Source organism: Nicotiana tomentosiformis, chromosome 3, assembly GCF_000390325.3.
Source record: "Nicotiana tomentosiformis chromosome 3, ASM39032v3, whole genome shotgun sequence".
NCBI lineage: Eukaryota > Viridiplantae > Streptophyta > Magnoliopsida > Solanales > Solanaceae > Nicotiana > Nicotiana tomentosiformis.
Genome location: NC_090814.1, coordinates 67,211,527 through 67,231,003, shown reverse-complemented (window position 1 = coordinate 67,231,003; position 19,477 = coordinate 67,211,527). Strand labels below are relative to the sequence as shown.

Genomic DNA, 19,477 nt, shown 5'->3' with positions numbered 1-19,477 from the left:
TAATGTTTATAATATTTTTAGCGAATTTTTCTTGTGAAAAAAAATTCAAAAAAGTAAATTCATATTTTAGATATAAATTTTGTTTTTACTTACAAAAGAAAAGGAAAATTGATAAAAATATATTTTCTATTAATTTAAGTTTTAATAAATAATCTAGTGATTTTAATATTTTCCTTAATTACTTCTTATTGTAGTCTAATTATTTATTTTTATATTTTTATTAGTCTAAAAATAGTAAGCTACTATGTGTAGTCGAAAATGAAGATAACAACTGGATAAAAATTAGGACAATCTTTTTAAAATTATGGTATGCACAACTGGGAGTAGGGGTGTACATAGACCAGGTTGGTTCGATTTTTACTAAAACCAAATCAAACCGTTTACATCGGTTTGGATTGGTTCGGTTTTGTCGGATTTTTCGAATTTTTTTGTTACATGAATAATATGTCAATCTTACTTTGTTGAATTTTTTATAAGTAAATATATTTTTAATAAAAATTAAAAAAATTGACAAACATATGATCTATTAAAATATTCTTATGAGAGAATTTTCTTAGTAACACATGATAGTTATTTTCTTAGTTGTCTGACAATAAATTTTCATTAATGTACACTTTCAAAGTTAATCGAATTTAATAATTAAACATAAAATCAATATGATACCTAAATAATGATATGTTCTATTTAATTTTTAATTATCGAAACATCACTTCAAATTCGAAAAAGATATAAGAATATAATAAATATGGAAAAATAAAGAGATTCAGTGATAAGAAAGTTATCGTACAACACATTGTTTAAAGTTAATAAAAATGGAGCACTTCATATTCTATTAAATATTACATCCCATAAGAGAATCTCAAATATTTTTAGACATTTTTAAAAAAAAATTATATATTTTATATGTCGGTTTGGTTCGCATTTTTTTACTCAACACCAAATCAAATCAAACCAAATATCATCAGGCTTTTTAATCGGTTTGGTTTGACTTTTCGGTTTGGTGCGATTTTCCAGTTCGGTTTGTACACCCCTAACTGAGAGTTTCTCCGATCAACTTCTTCCTCTTGTCCCTTCTTGCTCATTGTGAATACCCATATTCATGTATGTTTCTACATTCAGTATATATCCTAGAGTTAGAGGCAGTCAGAAGTCTTGGAATTCAAGTCATAGAATAAAACAGAAAGAAAAAAAGATTTGCATTTTCAATTTGCCCCTCATGTTGGGTAAAGACGTAAAGCAAATTAAAAGGGAAAAAGCAAGTGAATTTACGGGTAATAAGTTTAGATTGCCTAGGTAGGAGTTGTAATTAATTTTCAAATGGGCAAATCCGAGTAAATATTTTGGAAGTGATAGGCATTTAGTGTTATTTCCTCAAAATTTAATGGGGTATTATCACTTTTAGGCCGAAAACTATTTACATTTCGTAGCTGAAAAAGTATATAAAATATGTACTCCCTCCGTCCACTTTTAGTTGCCAAGTATTCTAAAAATAAATTTTCATTTTTACTTGTCACTTTTCGCATATCAAGAGAAAAATAATTTATTTTTCTTATTTTGCCCTTAGCATTAATTACTCATTCCAAATTATTTTTCAAATCCATTAAGAGTATCATGGTAAATTATACACTTTATTTATTATTTCTTAAGGAGTGCAAAATCAATAGTGGACAAATAAAAGTGAACGAAGGGAGTATATAACATACAGAATGTATATATCTACAGAAACTATACAAAAAATATACTACTAAATTTTTCAGCTATTATTTTGAGAGTGACTATACAGTGTCATTTTCCCAAATTTAATTCTGAAAAGTGTAATTAGCTTCTTGTTAACATTTCCTAATTAATCCAACCATATATTATTATCATAATATTATCTTCTTTAATTTGTATGATACAAAAGTCAAATTAACATCTCATATATTGCTATCACGTGTGAATAACCGAACGCGGCTGTTTCCATCAAAGTTAACAAGTTTGAGGGAAAGAACTCTCAGATGTTTACAAGTTTTTGCACTATCACCTGCCACTAGGACAGAGAAGTCGGTGACAATTGCCCTCATTATCTGACAAAGCCAACTTAAAAGCTTAGAAACAGAAAAGATTTGCAGAGTCAAGATAAATCAATAAGGGCTCAAGTGGCAAACGAGAATCAGGAGAGACAAACCAGAATGATGCAATGCGAGTTCCATCTTATTCATGGACCAACGCCAAACTAAGAGCTTTCTTTTATCAAAATCAACATGCTCCTACTTGGTAAAAAGATTTTATAGTTCTTTGTCCTTGGTAATACTCCGGGGCAGCCTACTAATGCTCTCATCCACTATTCTGTAGTGCCTTGAAAACTGCCTGTGGATCTTCCCAGCATATCGATCCACGTGGTCTTCAAATTTATTATACAAGGCAGGCACAGTAATGAATATAATTGTTCCTGTGGGGAATTGCAAAGGCAAAAGTAGACACCACATAAGAATTGGAAGCAGACAGTGGTGTATGAAAATACAATCCAAAATCATGGCAGATGCAAATTGTTGTTGAACTTTGGGAAATATGATTTGAGTAAACCTATGCAAGCAGCAACACATTCTTTTCAGAAAATGGGACCGACTAATGGAGAGCATGTTTATAGAGGTGGGGTGGTACTATATCATCCGGATAGGATCTTCAGAATTGCTTACAGTGGATCAATAAATAAGGATGGACAATATCATCTGAATCACTGGACGGAATCTTCAGAATTGCTCACAGTGGATCAACAAATAAGGATGGACATGGAAACCAGTAAAAATTGCTGAATAGTGTAGTGCAATCATTCAACAAAGAAATGCACCTCAGCGTATTAATTTCATATTGTCACTTTTCACCCGAGTTAAATAATATTCAGAGGTTTCATAGGGACACCAGATAAGTGCATAACACTTTTCAAGATTTATTCATGCAATCTTGAGATATTCTTAGCAAACATGATAAATCTAAGCCTCAAACGAACAGAAGTAACTAATCAATCAGCTGCGCATTAATCTCATACTATTTGGGGTTAGACTATATAAGTCTTCTATGTGCAGTCCGGTCTATTCAAACCTATTTCATTTCAATACTAGTGACTAATTTATCCTTTAAGGCAAATCAAGGGTTCTCTAATCATCAAATTTATTTCTACATGGAGATACAAGTCTTTAGCTAGAATGAAAAGACTTCTAGCAGACAGAGAACGTAATGCAAATGTAAAAACAACTAAGCCTTTTCCATTTTTTAATGTTTTTTTAGAGAAGTCCGAACTGATCTTGAGAGATTATACGTGTTAAGGCAATTTCCTCCATGTGATTATTTTATAACTGAGAATCCACATCTGGCACTTCTCTCCATGTGATTTTAAAAATACCTAATTCCCTTTTAGTGCCTTCAATCATCACCATACATAGGACATGGCAAAACTATCTAAAGGGACTTCTGTCATTTTAACCCTCTATAGTTGCACACTCTGACTAATGCAATCAGTTCTAATTTTGTCCAATCCCATATGATTGCACACCCACCTTGAAATTTGCATTTTGTGATTCTTGTCTTGTGGATATAGCAGGCTTTAAACTCTTAACATTCACCTCCTATAGTTAACAACAACACCAACAAGGGTGTGACCCAAACGGCTAATGAAGCTAGAATGGACCATGGGAACCAAGGTTCAAATCCCACAAGAGGAAAAAAAAAAAAAAAAAGGTAGGTGATTTTCTTTCCATTTGTCTAAGTTTTGGTGGACCGAGTTACCCAATAATTATGCTGATAGAGAATAGTAGGTTCTGGAATACCCCATGGATTAGTCAAGGTGCACGCAAGTTGGACCGACCACTGCTGTTATACAAGGGAATGGGGAGATCGACGAGGATGTCGCACACCGTATTGGGGCGGGATGGATGAAATGGATGCTCGCTTACGGTGTTCTGTGTGATAAGAATGTGCCACCTAAACTTAAAGGTAAGTTCTATAAAGCGGTGGTCAGACCGACTATGTTGTATGGGGCAGAGTGTTGACCAGTCAAGAACTCCAATGTCCAGAAGATGAAGGTGGCCGAGATAAGGATGTTGAGATGGATGTGCGGGCATACCAGGTTAGATAGAATTAGAAATAAAGTTATCCGGGACGAGGTGGGCGTGGCCCCTGTGGAGGACAAGATGCGGGAGGCGAGACTTAGATGGTTCGGGCATGTGAAGAGCAGAGGCACTAATGTTCCGGTAAAGAGGTGTGAGAGGCTAGCGTTGGAGAGTCACCGGAGAGGCAGAGGCATGCCGAAGCAATATTAGGGAGAGATGATTAGGCAAGATATGACGCTACTCCAACTGACTGAGGACATGACCATGGATAGGAAGGTGTGGAGGTTGAGTATAAAGGTAAAGGGTTAGGTAGCCGAGTGTTGTTCTTGTTTGTAGCAGTAACTTTGATACATCATTTAGTGTCATTCGTGTTTTTTCATATTCCTAGACTTCTGTTATTACTTGGTGCTGACTTTATTTTCGGTTTTCTTATTGCATTATTTAGTGTTAGTTTTGTACTTTCACTTCGATTGTCAGATTGGTTTGCTTGTATTGCCCCTTATCTTTTTCCTTCCTGAGCCGAGGGTATTCCGGAAACAGCGTCTCTGCCTTCTAAAGGCAGGGGTAAGGTCTGCGTACACTCTACCCTCTCCAGATCCCACTTGTGGGACTACACTGGGTATGTTGTTGTTGTTGTTGTAATAAATAAATAAATAAATAAAAGGCATTCACTCTCGTATAACATTGTTGTTCTCACAATGTTACACAGAATGGGATAAAAGGATTATGCAAAGCCTTACAAAAATATGATTCACTTTAAAGAGCACCCAATCATCTACACTAACAGGGACTTCATAGGTGTTCCAAAATTTTTCTAGGAACAAAAAGATGTGCTCTCATTTTACAAAAGTGTTATCTAGCCTTTTTTCGATAGTTAAAAGTGTTCTCTATCCATTGATCCATTCAAAAACCTTTTTTTCCTTCGTCCAAAGGCCTAATTGAACAAACATCTGTAACTACCATTGACTATAGTATTTCGAAAGAGTTCAGCATAGTCAATCATAGCTGGCTTGTGATCTGACAGTGTAACAGTAAATGGTCAACATCTTAATTATTGTATATGTAGAACCAACTGACATATGCAGTTCTCTTCTTTTTCAAGTCTTTCGCTCAAGAATCTCCTTTTTACCTATCTTGCGCTAACTCTTCAAAATGATGCCGCATCCGTGTCGGATCCTCCAAAAATGCACTACTTTTGGAAGATCCGACACACACCCGGCAACATTTTCGGAGAGTCGAGCAACGTAGCTTTTTACAGCCGAGTGAAAAAGCATACATTCCTTGGGGCTCCAGGAAACCAAACTGATAGGTATAGGAATATTGCGTTCCTCTATTCAATAAAGTTCGGTAAAAGAATTTACCAAGAAAACTCTAGTTCTTTTCCCAGTCATAGCCAATCATCCTGTTCCATCAATATTCTGCTTACAATGTAGGACCATTAAATTTGTGTTACTTCTTCATATATCATGCCATTCATAAAAAGCCTGAGCCTAGACATTTGAATTGTCTAATTGTAGGCACCACAATCCCGTCTAATCTCACTTCACCTTCATTCTTCTCACCGAAGCTAAATTTATTGCATACATTATGTCTTATTTATACTTATCCTAAAATTATTATTCTCTAAAGTGCTTCCGTAAATTTCAACTTTTGGTTGACTCCCTCAGTAGTTCTGTCAATTAATACAATTCATCCACAAATGGCAATATGGCATGCACCATAAAACCTCATTCTTTGTACTATTAGTTGGATCATCCATGACTAAGGAATACGAGTACAAGCTCAATAAAACCCCCTAATATAAACCCATAGATACAAGAAATACCTCTATATCTCCTGCAACGCTTTTCAAACACGTAATCACTCCCTCATACATGTTCTTTAAGGTATTCATACTTCTATATATTTTGGTTTTCATCAAACATGCACCAAAGAACTTTTCTTACTCTATCATATGTCTTCTCTATGTAAATGAATATCATATGAAAGTCACTCTTTCTCTCCATATAAATTCCCATCAATCTATTAGCAAATTAGAGTCTCTAAGTACATAAGACCTCAAATACAGCAAGATATAAGCGATAAAAGTGTAGGGAAGAATAAATTCAGGGAACACATATATCCTTAATGATTCATCAAGATATACAAGTCAAGTAATGAAACCGGCACATACCTATATATGCAAGCGTGAAGAAAGATATTAGGCTTCCTATAACAGATAGAAGCCAGAGAATAATAACTACCTGCAAACATGTCAAAATTTGGCTAACTCAGCTCTATGCGTTATCATTTGTCAAAATTATAACCTAGAATTGTACCCTAGAACAAAGTAAGAGGTAACACGTACCCTAGAACAAAGTAAGAGGCAACATTTAAGAGATGATAACCACAACCATAAGTTAAACCATCAGCAGCTACTATGGGTAGATCTACAGCCAGGGCGCAACTACCTTTGGTGAAGGGGGTTCAATTGAATCCACTTTGCCGAAAATTGCACTATGCAAAAAGGCTAAAAGCAATTTTTTTATATATAAATAAACTATTGAATCCCATTGACATAGGTTTATATCTTAGGAGTGACATTTTTACACTTTCTCTGAATCTTCTTATTCCATCTTTTGGCTCTGTTACTGTCTACGGCAGTGGATAACAGTGATATCCACCTTGATAGAGTCAAGGTGGATAACTTATTGCATACAAACCAGAAAGGAGATGAAGCCAGTTGTGGCACTAAAGGCACAGATTATGTTCCAGAAATTCCCTCATCCTCAGGTAATACTTACTACTCGCCATGAAATGTGTCAAACTACGATACACCGAGATTCATAAGCACCTTATAATTGTTGAGGGAAAGCAAAATATTACTGGTCATCTGCAACCAATGTTACAGAGTTAGTGGAACATCCTCCATTTTGTTACCGTGAAAGTTAATGCATTACATAACAATAATGGCCCTTTCTCTTTCTCATCATGCTTCCAGGTCAATTCTAGTTCTCTCTTGAGTTTCTGCATTTGCTCGAAACACTTAAATGACCAATTGGAGGTCATCGTTTATGTTTTTTGGAGGTCACAGTTTAATTTCTTTGTCATTGTCAGAGACAATTTACCACATTAATCATGCCCTCATGCCTTCTTTTTTTTTTTCCGCTTCTGGGATAAAGAATAGTGCCCTCATGCTTAATAAGCACTAACCTTGAAGAAGAGTTTGAAATCTTTGCCAAGAGTGATATCATGAGCCATGAGTAGCATATAATTGATTTTGACCCGAAATGATGCCGCAGCATTATTGACCATTTCTTCTGACAAGACTAACTCTGGTAATGTTGGGAGTTGTCTGTCGAAGATACAAAAGAGAAATCAGTTGGACTTCACCACAGGAGAACGAAAACAGAAAGAGATAATATAAACACATTAGTGAGATGTGTATGAGAATAATACTTCTTCCTGAAGGCAGCATAGTTTGCACGGAGAAAGAGCAGAACAATCAGAATCAGCAAGACATCAGAAGAAACTGATAAGAAAGGTAACTCTGAATACTCAAAGATGAGCCATGCGACTGTAGCAGCAACAATTATGCCAAAAGAGACACGCCTCCGCCTCCATAATATAACATCAGCAGCTTATACCAAGTGAAATAACAAGTAAGTCTACAAGTCATCGAGCAGCAAGAATGAACTTGCAGAAGACTGAATTAACGAAAATGTAAAACACTCAACACTGACAATGAGATAACTAATGTATTTATCAAGGAGGAAGTGGAGGAAGAAATGAAGGTAACAGACGTTGAGATTGTCGTGAAACATAACTAAGCCTTCGTTAGAATGCCGGTTCATACACTGATTGAGTTCCAATTCCCAAATCTAGTCTTAGAGCACATCCCTCATACAAGGCAGGAGCGAAAACATTCGCAGAAAGTGAATCTACCAGTAATAACAGGAGCAGTTCAATTCCAGTTTACTACACTATCATGAATAAAAACAAAGTTCAACACTAAAGCTGCAGGGCCATAGTGCCGGGCATTTCCGGCATGAACATAAAACAGAATCATATACAACAATGGTTTTCCACTTCTCATGCTCCCAATCTTATTCCTCGGGGTCATAAATTACATATTCTATATTGCTAAGCTAATATAAAACCATAAACTTAAGGATCAGAATTCATACTTGATCAAAGCTATATGAAAATATTTTTGTGTTAAGATAAAAGACAAAATAACAGCTTCATCACTATGTAACTCGGCGTAACAGTTCAACTAAACAGCAGACTTAGTGTGAGTTCATTTAATTCTCCAAAATTATGTGTATGACTTGAAAAAAGGAAAATAATAGGGGAATTTACCTTTTCCGCCGCCCATCATCTGATGAAAAGAGGTTTGCCGGCCGAACAACTTGTACGTAGAGCTCGCCGCCGCCGATGATGTTGACGGAGCACAGCAAGCTCCGTTATTGCCTCTTCCATCTCCGTTCCCTTCTATGTTGCAAAGATCCTCTGAATTCTCCATTCAATTTCACTGTAACGCATTCAGTATCATACGAAACCGTCAAATTCATATAAAAATAGGAGAAATTCACATACCTGTAGCTAAACTAAACCTGACCTTCGTAGGGTATGGATTAGTATATAATCATGATTAAAGGGGCTTTTGATGGCTAATTTTGTTAAAATTCTGCTGCCGTTTGAATCTTCAACGAACCAATCGGAGATTACAATGAGAAACGATATCGATGTGGGAGTAATTATGACGTGGATGCGGCGGTTTTATTAAATGATCTCTTTACGCGCGATCAGTGAATGACTTTCACGCTCCGAGATTTTTTAATTATTTTTACACAGCGTTTATGGAGTAGTAGTATTTGTTTTTTTTTTCACCCACTCCGCGTTCATATCTGTAAATGAGAAAGAAAAAACGCAATCCACGTTCATCAGCGCTGAATATGCGGTAAAAATAACACCAGCTGCTCCTTTGAGGGGTCGTCTGGCACGGTGTATGCGAATAATGTTAAATAAGTTATATTAATAATATATGGATTAATAATATATGGGTTAGTAATACAATGATTAGTTATGCAAAGAATATTTCTTATTTACAGTTTTTTGTGGTGTATTAAAAATTAAAATACATTGTAATTTTTAAGAAAATGAGTTGTTTATAAAAATGCCCTCCATATTCTTTAACTTTAAGGAATTTTAAGTACAATTTTATTTTTAACAATGCTAATGTATGTATTAATAGCTTTGGTATTACTAATACCATGATTTGCTATGTATTAATTATACATAATATAATACCAAATATATTGTATAACTAATACTTGCATTAATAATACATAAGTTAAAAAAGTATATCAAACAAACAATTAATAATACCAAAAACTAATGCATGCATTATTTTCTCTATGCATCCTACCAAATGACAAGTGTTTGAGTTGACTTGATTTAGTCCTTTTTATTAACAATTAAATTCTATGCATCCTACCAAATGACAAGTGTATGAGTTGACTTGATTTAGTCCTTTTTATTAACAACTAAATATAAAGAGTCCTTTTTTCACTTAGTAATTTAGGGTCATTGGTCCGATAGCTGATGGTGTTTCAACAACCACAAGAGAAAAGTGACCAAATTTTTCTTCATTTTTCCGAGTTAGCCTGTTTGGACAAGTTGAAAAAATTAGTTTATTTTAAAAATTATTTTTTTAAAGTGTTTTTCAGAGAAATTCTTTTAAAGAGAAGCAATTTGTGTTTGATTAATCAATCTAAAAAGTATTTTTGAGTAATAATTTATATTTAGTTAAATTAAAGCACTTTTAAGTATCAAATTACAAATAAGGAAATGAAAAGATTTACTTGATAGTTAATATTATATAAGTAAATAAATAATCTCAAAAATTTATTAATAAAGATAATAATTAAAAATTTATTTTATTTAAGTAAAAATGAAAATAAAATTAAAAAGCACTTTAACTCTTTCAAGATAATTTAAATATATCAAAAAATTATTCTACAAATATAAAAACATTCACTACACAAGTCACTATATATTAGAAAGTTATCATTAAAATAAAAAAAATATTTATACATTAATATCCTAGGCATTAGGTTTAGAATAAGTAAGGTTATTTTGGTATATTATATTTTACTAAGTGTATTTTTAATAAGAAAAAAAGTCAAAATTACTTTTGCTTCTAGGGAGAAGTTACTTTTTTTGCTTCTCAAAAAGTGTTTATTCTTCTTCTCAAAAAACAAGTTTTCCCCCATAAAAAAAAACTTGGCCACATAACTCAAATTGTGAAAAAAGTACTTTTTAGAAGAAAAAAATACTTTTAGCCTTGGGAGAAGCTTGGCCAAACATGTTATAAATAAATACATTGCTCACATATTACACTAATCACAAAATGTCCTCCTAAGTTAATTTCAGGGCACTTCTGTCCATTATCATTGTAATCCCATTAATCATAAGCATTTTCATCATGCTTTTAACTTTATACTAGAAGCAGAAGTGTGTTCAAGAAAAAGGTTTTCTCCATAATTCTTCAAATAATATTAATTGTCTAACATTTAAACATTTCAAACTTTTACAGCTGAATTCTATTAAAAATGTTGTGTCCTACCTTAATATGAAAAATCGTGAAACTCACCATCTTCTTTATCAAAGAGTTTTATATATATATATATATATATATATATATATGCAAATTCAAGTATAATGAAGCCACAATTTATTATTAATTAGCAAAAGAGACATTAATTAAATGACAAGGCAAGTGTAATTGCTCACTTAAACTTTATTATCCGAATAAAAATGACTATCTCAGACAAAAAGTAGATATAGTATAATTAAATCTCTCTATAACATCTTTGTTTATTTCGATTAATTTTTACTGTTATAGTAAATTATTGTTACTGAGAACATATATTATAGCATAACATAAAATTTTGATTTCAAAAAAAATTTGACCTATATAGTCTATTGTTGTTATATAGAATGACTATTATGCATAAGTGTGACTATATATAGTAAGCTTATACTTTTAAGTTTTGTGTATATTATAAGGTCAGAGTTCTATTATATATGGTTTCATTTTTTTCCCACAAAAAGAGCAATAATGAAGCATAAGGGAAAAATGAATACAATTTAGATGAATCAATTTAAATCGAACTGATGCTACTTAACTTTTATGTTTATTAAACTCAAGGATAGGGGTTGCAGCTTAGAGAAAAATTACTTTCTCCAAATTTGTGTATGAGCTAACGAAGCACTCACTGCACTAGTTTGAGGACAAAAAAAGATACTTCTTCCAAAGTATTAATTTCAATAGCAAAGAATGGAAACAATTAGATAATATTTTCTTGCTAGTCAAAAGAAAATAATTACATAGGAGATTCAATAGCACGTTATGTGATCAATGGGAAGGAAAGGAACGTACGGAGCTTAGATCCATATTTCCAGTTTCACATGTATTAAGGCCATTAATGGTGAATTGGTGATTAACTTTGTTCCATCAAGAGAAGTGTAATAAAGCCAGGAGGTTGGCAGGAAAGGTGACTTTCTTTTCCTTTTCGACTTCTTCCTTTAGAACTTCCTGTAAAGTGGAAGGGTAGGCCTTTGGCACCAGAAAGGTGAGGATCGAAATTCGGAGAGTGAAGAGAGGAAGGAACCCTCTTTTTAAGTCCTACGTACTGCTCTTCTCTCAATCGCTCTTTGGTATTCGGAAGTGGAAAGCGAACTGCTGGCTGTGGCCGAAAAGAGAGGTTCTGTCTTTCTTCATTCAAGTAAGAAAAAGATGGGACGCTCGCAGACCTGTATGGAAGGAAGAGAATTATTAGAACTCTCGTCCGCCCCTCTCTTTACCCTCTGTAGCTGAACTTTCTTACTTATGCGATGAGGAGCTTACTTAGTATTGAAATCGAGTTGGCAGAAAGTACCGAAAGTCGGCCGCCCGCCCTATCATCCCGTGTCTCAACCAACTTTTTTCTTGTCGGAAAATCTCTCTTTTGGCTTTTGAAACTTCGATTCGTGACAGCTACTCATACGTGCCAAAGAGACTTCCTTCCCTTACCCTCACATGCATCAGGGAAAGAAGCGAGGAGGAAGCGAAGCTGTCTACGAAGCTTTGCTTCTCCCCCTGTAGTCGTAATACTCGGCTTGTCGCTACTTTGATTCAAAAGGTAACCGACGGTTCCCGACTTTCTCCGCTTTCCGCAACCGTAACCACTTGTCATTCCGATTACTTCATCCATAAACCTTTTTTTTATTTCAAAATAGCGATACGCTCTAAAAAAGTAAAGGAGAAGCTTCCATTCTAGAAGCTACCGCTTCCCGCCTCCCTCGGGGTGAGAAGTTCCCTTCCCTTTTCTAAAATGCCTGAGTGGTCTGCTCAGCAAACGTACAAAGTGGACCGCAGTTTGGCTGACCCTCTTCTTCCCATTCGGGTTGGGTTGACCCAGAAGTACAGTAAGAAGGAATGGAACCACTGGAGAGTCGTCTGCAGTTCACACTTGGGCAAAGACGACTGACTTTGGAAGCGGAACACGAACCTATTTCCGCTATTCCGGGTTCTTATTGAGCGTAGCGAAATCAAGGTTGATGATAAAGTCAGCGAAGTTTCCATGGTGTTCGGAGTTGCCTTAGTTGGTTTCCGAAGGGAAGGCACTCAAGACACGCTCAACGGCGACGGTGTTGGGCGAAAGTTTCAAAAAGCGTACGCCAAGCAATTCGGGGTGTACGCCCGAGCGTTTGAGACGCGTTTTTTTAGTGAGGCGTAAGCCCCAAAGATTTTTTCAAATAAAAATAAAATTTGTTGAATAAGTGTTTCATATAATACCCAAATTCTCAAAGTTCAGCTTGGTAATTACTCAAAAGTTTTAAAAAAGGAACTGAAATGTATTAAATTTAAAAGTCAAGACCTTTTTTATTGATTGAAACTCTAATTCATAGTCTTTTTAATTTTTTTATCTTGTCCGCTAGTCTGCTAATATCTCCCAAAAGCAACGAATATTCAATTATTTTTTTTACAAATACAAAGAAAACTCAATTCTCTTTCATAGCAGCAAGTTCAAAGTTTAAATTCCAGTTTAGTCATCCTTTTTGTTCCTCTATGTAAAAAACTTTATTCTTTTCGACTTAAGTTACTTGCGCTTCTAAGTAGCGTATAATAGATCGTTTTGTCTAGTTTTTTGTGGGGATGAAGCACATCTATATATATATATATATATATATATATATATATATATATAGTTTTCTTTAATTTTTATACAATTTTACTTGTTTATAAATATTTACTGTAATTATATTATTTTATAAAATGTTAAAAATTAAATACCTATGGGGCTTATGCCTCGTGCCTCGGGGCTTACGCCTCGCTGAGATATATGTAAAACGACTCGCATTACGCCCACGCCTTTTAAAACATTGATCAAGAGAGGGTCCCCAAATTACATTAGTACTATTTATTTCAAAAGCTGCCAAAAAAGAAGCAGCAAATCCACATAATTGATGAGGTGAAAACCATTCATGAATATACTAAAAGCGTTCTTAGATTAACATAGGCGGAATTAGAATTTTGAGTTTGTGAATTCTGAATTTTAGAAAAGATAGTTTATCGAGTTCTGAATATATTATTTATATATATTATGTAAATTTTTTTAACACAAATTCAAGATCTAGACAGAAGCTACTGGATATTTTTGATGGCCAGAGTAAAACTTGAAGTATAAATTTAGTCTAACTTATGAATTTTAAGAGAATAATTTAGGCCGTAAGACATCATTAAATGTTGGGACCACAAAGTAACATAAGCATTCCAAACTAGGTGGACTCTATATGCTAAGTGTCAAACTCTAAGGATCAAACCAACCAACATTTAAGATTAAGGGACTAATTGGGTTATTGTCTCTTGAAGAAGCAAGCACGTCCCTTCAACTTCTTTCTTTCCCATCACTTCCTTTCTCAGATTTTGACTGAGATATATGCATACATATGTAATTTACATTTCCACATTAGAAAATACATCAAACTCAGTGTTATACACGGTTTGGTGAGCTTGCACCAAACTGTTGTTGCAAGTTGCAACTGACTATAGTCACTGCCCAACTTTTTATTTGCCCAAAAATTGAAGTTGAAAATATTCTCAGATATTGTACGATCGGATCTTACGCACAGAGCTTAAAAGTGGGCGCGTGAAGGATTTTAGCTGTGTTTTGATCAAATTTGCTGCTGAGTTTTGGAATTTATTTAAGATGTGAGATTTAGTGCACTCTTCATTTGGTAAATTGGCTGATTCTTTCATTTGATTACTTATGTTTGTTTTGTTGTTGGATCTAGATAAAGAGCGGAGGCAGACAGCTGTAGCTGAAGGAAGGATGAGTGAGAGCAAGCGTTTTCAGCTAGGGACAATTGGAGCTTTGTCTCTGTCTGTTGTTTCGTCAGTATCGATTGTGATATGCAATAAAGCGCTTATGAGCTCTTTAGGTTTCCGTTTTGGTGAGTTAAATTTCGACATTTGGTTAAGTTCTGCTTCCCATAATTGATCAACATTTCCAAAAGGTGCTCGTCATATTTGATTCTTGAATCGAAGCGTAAATATTGAATAATTGATTAATTTTCTGCTAATTTGATACCATAGCTTTTGCCAGACTATATACTTTCCAATCCAGAGCTCATCCGAACCAGTAGCTTTGATCGGACCCTATGCATGTGTTAAAAATTCACTAAGTACATATAATGGATTCCAACCCAGTAAATCAATTGAGTTCTAGTTGAATCCGAACTCGACTCTGCATAATGTTTAAATCCTAGATCCGCCTCTGCCGTGTGAAGTTGAATATGCTTCTGTTTTATGTCATGCATTACCCGTTTCTGGTTTTTTATAAGATAAAAAGTTATCCTGGCATGATAGTAGCTGTATCAATCACCAATGGGTGAAAATTAAGTTAATCCTCCCTCGACAGTATTGTATTTCAATAAATCTGTGGTTGGATTTCTTAGTTAATAGTTACGACGAATGTTTATAGTCTCGAACTTATAAACTGCATTTAATATCACTTTGTGGTTGCAAAACTCATGCTTGAACCACTTAAGGAGCCTCTACTGTTTACCTAGATTTTCAAATTGGGCTGTAGTGGCTGTTACAGGTTTTAATTCGCTTATTCCAAGTCTGAGATAGAGAGGATATGATAATGTACTCGGTAAACTTTGTTTTATGGCAGCTACAACTTTGACAAGCTGGCATCTACTAGTCACTTTTTGCTCCCTCCATGTGGCGCTATGGATGAAGTTATTTGAACACAAACCTTTTGATCCAAGAACTGTAGTTGGATTTGGTATTCTCAATGGAATTTCAATTGGTTTGCTAAACCTTAGCCTTGGTTTCAATTCTGTTGGTTTTTATCAGGTACATTCTTTGCCTTCATCCACCTTCATCACTATTTCAAATATAAATGTCCATTCTGCCTAATGAATTCTGAACCTCAAGCTTTATCTCTAAATGTGCTAGATGACGAAGCTTGCAATCATTCCATGCACTGTACTATTAGAGACACTATTCCTCAGCAAGAAATTCAGGTTAGTTTATCTTTCTCAACAACAACAAAAAAGAAATTCAGGTTGCTTGATCAATTTTATTGGGTTAAGCGACGTTTTGATTGATGCATTTTCTTTGATTTGCTACATTTTCCTTCACACTACAACTTTGGCTAAAACATGATCTGGATAACACCTAAAGTTGCATAAACTACCAGGATAAGTTAATTCACTTGTCAGTCTTGACATCATGATTTGGTACGGTTAACTCAGATTAGAACCACCAAACTCAGCGAAACATATAAAGAGTGAATCATGTTTCCATAAACAAACAACTGATTGTTTTAAGGTGTTCAAGGGTGCTATAGCTTCTACTCATGGTTTTGTTATATTGACACTAATGGAATTTGCTTTTTGCTATGTAATTTTCTGCTAGGTTTGGTAGATTCGTCGTCTTCTCTATTTGTGATTTAACTTGAAACTTCTCTTCATTATTACAGTCGGAGCATTCAACTCTCTCTTTGCGTTCTTCTTTTGGGTGTTGGAATTGCAACTGTAACAGATCTACAACTGAACTTCTTGGGCTCTATCTTGTCACTCCTTGCTATTCTTACGACTTGTGTTGCTCAAATTGTATCCTTCTGAAGTAGCTAGCTCCTCATTTTCATTGTTTTGCACTCCTTTTCGTACTCATTTTTCACATTTCAAGCGATGAAGCAATAGTAAGCGAAGGGTTATCACTTCATGAGTGAAGTCATGTCCTTCGAACAATTACACACGAAGTGATCCCCACGAGAAGAGGTCGGTTCATTGAATCTCAACTTCGAGAAGTTGATAGTCATAAGGGTCGAGCACCCCGGTGCACAAGGTATCCCGCATATACGCAGGGTCCGGGGAAGAGTTGCACCCCAAGGGATGTGATGTAGACAACCTACCCTAATGCAAGCATTATAGTACTAAGATTTCCATATATATATTTCATTTTTTTGGTTATAAAAATATTCAACAACAACAACAACATACCCAGTATTATCCCACACCGTGGAGTCTGGGGAGGTTAGTGTGTACGCAGACCTTACCCTTACCTTGTGAGGATAGAGAGGATGTTTCCAATAGACCCTCGACTCAGGAAAGTATAAGCACCACATTAATGAAAATATAGACAAGAAGGGACAGTATCAAAAGGCCATATAAAAGCAGAATAAAAACAATAAGATAGTAAGGTAATCAACAACGAAAAACAACAATGGTTAAATGTTTTTTAATGTTAAATGTTTTTTAATTTTTGTAGATTGTGTGCTTCACTTCTTGCTTTTCCATTCAAGCCCCATGGAGATTGTCACTTTTTCGTGCTTTTCCCTCTTAAGAACACTGCGTCAACCTGTATAAGGATCAGATATGGTGATTTTCGTTTAATAGAGGACTTTGACTTAACTGCGGACTAGTGAGGGATGCATTCCTTTTTATTTTTGTGATGATGGTGGTGACCGGGCCAGCTTGTGTGCACTTCGACTCATTCCACATGGTAGCTATTACTTCCCACCAGTACAGGTACCGGGTAACTCTGCCCACCAAGTCTTAGAAGGGAAAAATCACCTGGTGTTTCTTTCCTCCATTGGAATTTAAGCTGAGACCTCATGGTTCTTCCCCCACTCCATTGATCACTAGGTCACACTCTTAGGTGCAGCGGAGGCGCCGCAGGGATGCATTCTTCATGCTATCAGTTTTCATGATTAGCTTCTAATGTGGAGGAAGATGCAAAATCTTAATGCTATCTATGTAACCGACCTCGAACTTATAACTTGCTTTGTTATACCTGCTGTCTTTTGGAGCTGCATTTCCTTCAATTTTATTAATAATTTTGATCGTCTCGACATTCATAGCTTGTCACCTATGTTATTCGCATCAAAACATAATATGGAAAAGTTTGTAAATCAATTCTCTTCGAAAGCTAGGTCTTTTAAGACATATATTTGCCGTGGTCCATGAATATGTTCTACTAGTTATTTCTTAATTAGCTTCGTTCAGATGACCAATACCATCCAGAAGAAGTTCAAGGTTTCTTCAACACAACTGTTGTATCAATCTAGTCCATACCAAGCCATGACTTTGTTCATCTCTGGTCCATTTCTGGATAAGTTTTTGACTCAGCAAAATGTATTTGCCTTCAGATATACACCACAAGTGCTGGTAACATTATAAACCCTTCTTTGACAATGTATTTACTGCTGTTCTGATGTGTATGGTCCCATACCTGATTCATTTTTATAATTACAGGTTTTCATTGCCCTCTCCTGCTTGATCGCAGTCTCTGTTAACTTTAGCACATTCCTTGTGATTGGAAAGACATCCCCTGTCACCTACCAAGTCCTTGGCCATCTCAAAACCTGTCTAGTATTAGCTTTTGGGTATATCTTACTTCATGACCCATTCAACTGGAGGAATATTCTTGGAATCCTTGTTGCTTTGATAGGAATGGTTCTCTATTCATATTATTGCAGCCGCGAAGGTCAGAAAAAAACTGCAGAAGTATCGGTACAACTTCAGGTATGACGTGATATTTTTGTTCTATCAAATGCATCATGCAACTATTGTCATCACTTCTTTTTTCATTTAAATGATACAGACAAAGGAAGGTGAATCTGATCCTCTAATAGGCCTGGAAAAAGGAGTTGGTGCAATAGATGATGTAGCTCTGCCGATAGCCCCAATTAGAAAAGCAGACAAGGACTTAAATGCTTGAAGATTGCGATTCTTATTTAGCATTCCAAGATGCATCAATCTGAATTATGATGAAATTGACAATTCACCATGGGACTTATGCAATTGCAACAATGCTTCCCCTGCTTCAGAATCGTATGAGTAACAAAAAACGCCCATTTGGATAGCAGTATGAAAGTCTAGATTTGAGATGTCACCATTATTCTGTTGTAAGCAATGCATTTACTTCCCTGGTTCCTTGTATAATTAGAATATTTGAAGCATAGTAAAAGTGATTTGCTTAGAAATTATTTGAGTTCTAGCTGAATAATGTTATCACTTATAGCATATTTCTTATTTTTAAGCAGCTTCTCCCCAATAAGCATGCTTTTATTTGTTTCCATTTGATGCTTCTTAGTCAAATCCAGCATATAATTTTGTCATTTTAATTGGTGAAACATAACTTTTTCTGCATAATAGGTGATCCATTATACAAATATGTAAATAACTCAAAGAGAACCCAAAGGGATCCTAGTATCCCCTGGGGCTACTAGGGCTTTGGTGACCTGTGTTAGTTCCTTTGCCCCGTTAGCCTCCTGTTTCAGTCAGCATGTACATGAAAGGTGTGAAGGTGCGACGCAGAGCCACTGTCGCGCGAAACTAATCTTACTGATGTAAGTTCTTGTCTTGGTTTAATCACGAGGGGAAGGTTTCCTTGTTTAACCATAACAAAGAAAATGGAAATGCTGCAAACGAGGGATGACAAAGATTATTTTTACAGATGTGACCAATAAGGCAATAACTCTGTATCTTTTGGCTCCATAAGCTTGGTGTTTATTGGTTCCATCCCCATGTCCAGACTTTCAAAAACAGAGTATTTTTGCAAAGCAAATTGATAATGAACCAAATTCTGCATTCCAAAATCTCCTGAGAATAGCACAGAGAGTATTGATTGATTGGTTAGTTAGGTACCATGGTCCTGAGGAAAATCATGATAGAACAGGAATATTATTCATGCTTGGAAAATGCCTTCAAATCACTGGCAATTTTGTACTAATCTAGGAGAATACTATGTAGTAAGGAAATGTATTGTACTTGATATCCTCTGCTGCAAGTCTAGACAACCTAGACTGATATCTGAAATGTATGGGTCTTATAAAAGGTCAAAA

General features: G+C 35.2%; 2 protein-coding genes across 6 annotated transcripts; one reads left to right on the top strand and one right to left on the bottom strand.

Moving 5' to 3' along the window:
* Positions 1–1,903: 1,903 nt before the first annotated feature.
* On the bottom strand, positions 1,904–8,883 carry LOC104090991 (reticulon-like protein B16). 5 transcript variants are annotated; one of them, XR_011414752.1, is made up of 7 exons: positions 8,667–8,876; positions 8,430–8,601; positions 7,527–7,707; positions 7,281–7,422; positions 6,262–6,331; positions 2,168–2,431; positions 1,904–2,066 (listed from the first exon to the last, which is right to left on the bottom strand). XR_011414752.1 is itself a non-coding variant. In XM_009596222.4 (6 exons), the coding sequence occupies exons 2-6, from the start codon at positions 8,446–8,448 to the stop codon at positions 2,268–2,270; spliced, it is 576 nt and encodes a 191-aa protein (XP_009594517.1). In that variant the 5' UTR covers positions 8,449–8,579; positions 8,667–8,878; the 3' UTR covers positions 1,904–2,267. The 5 variants fall into 5 exon arrangements, 4 of the variants coding, with proteins under 4 accessions (XP_009594517.1, XP_009594514.1, XP_009594515.1 ...); XM_009596222.4 differs by having other exon boundaries at positions 1,904–2,431; positions 8,430–8,579; positions 8,667–8,878; XM_009596219.4 differs by having other exon boundaries at positions 1,904–2,431.
* Positions 8,884–13,978: 5,095 nt separating this feature from the next.
* Positions 13,979–18,616, top strand: LOC104090992 (UDP-xylose transporter 3-like). The gene is made up of 8 exons (XM_009596223.4): positions 13,979–14,328; positions 14,412–14,570; positions 15,296–15,480; positions 15,583–15,650; positions 16,109–16,241; positions 17,637–17,798; positions 17,886–18,155; positions 18,235–18,616. The coding sequence occupies exons 2-8, from the start codon at positions 14,450–14,452 to the stop codon at positions 18,349–18,351; spliced, it is 1,056 nt and encodes a 351-aa protein (XP_009594518.1). The 5' UTR covers positions 13,979–14,328; positions 14,412–14,449; the 3' UTR covers positions 18,352–18,616.
* The last annotated feature ends 861 nt before the right edge of the window (positions 18,617–19,477 follow it).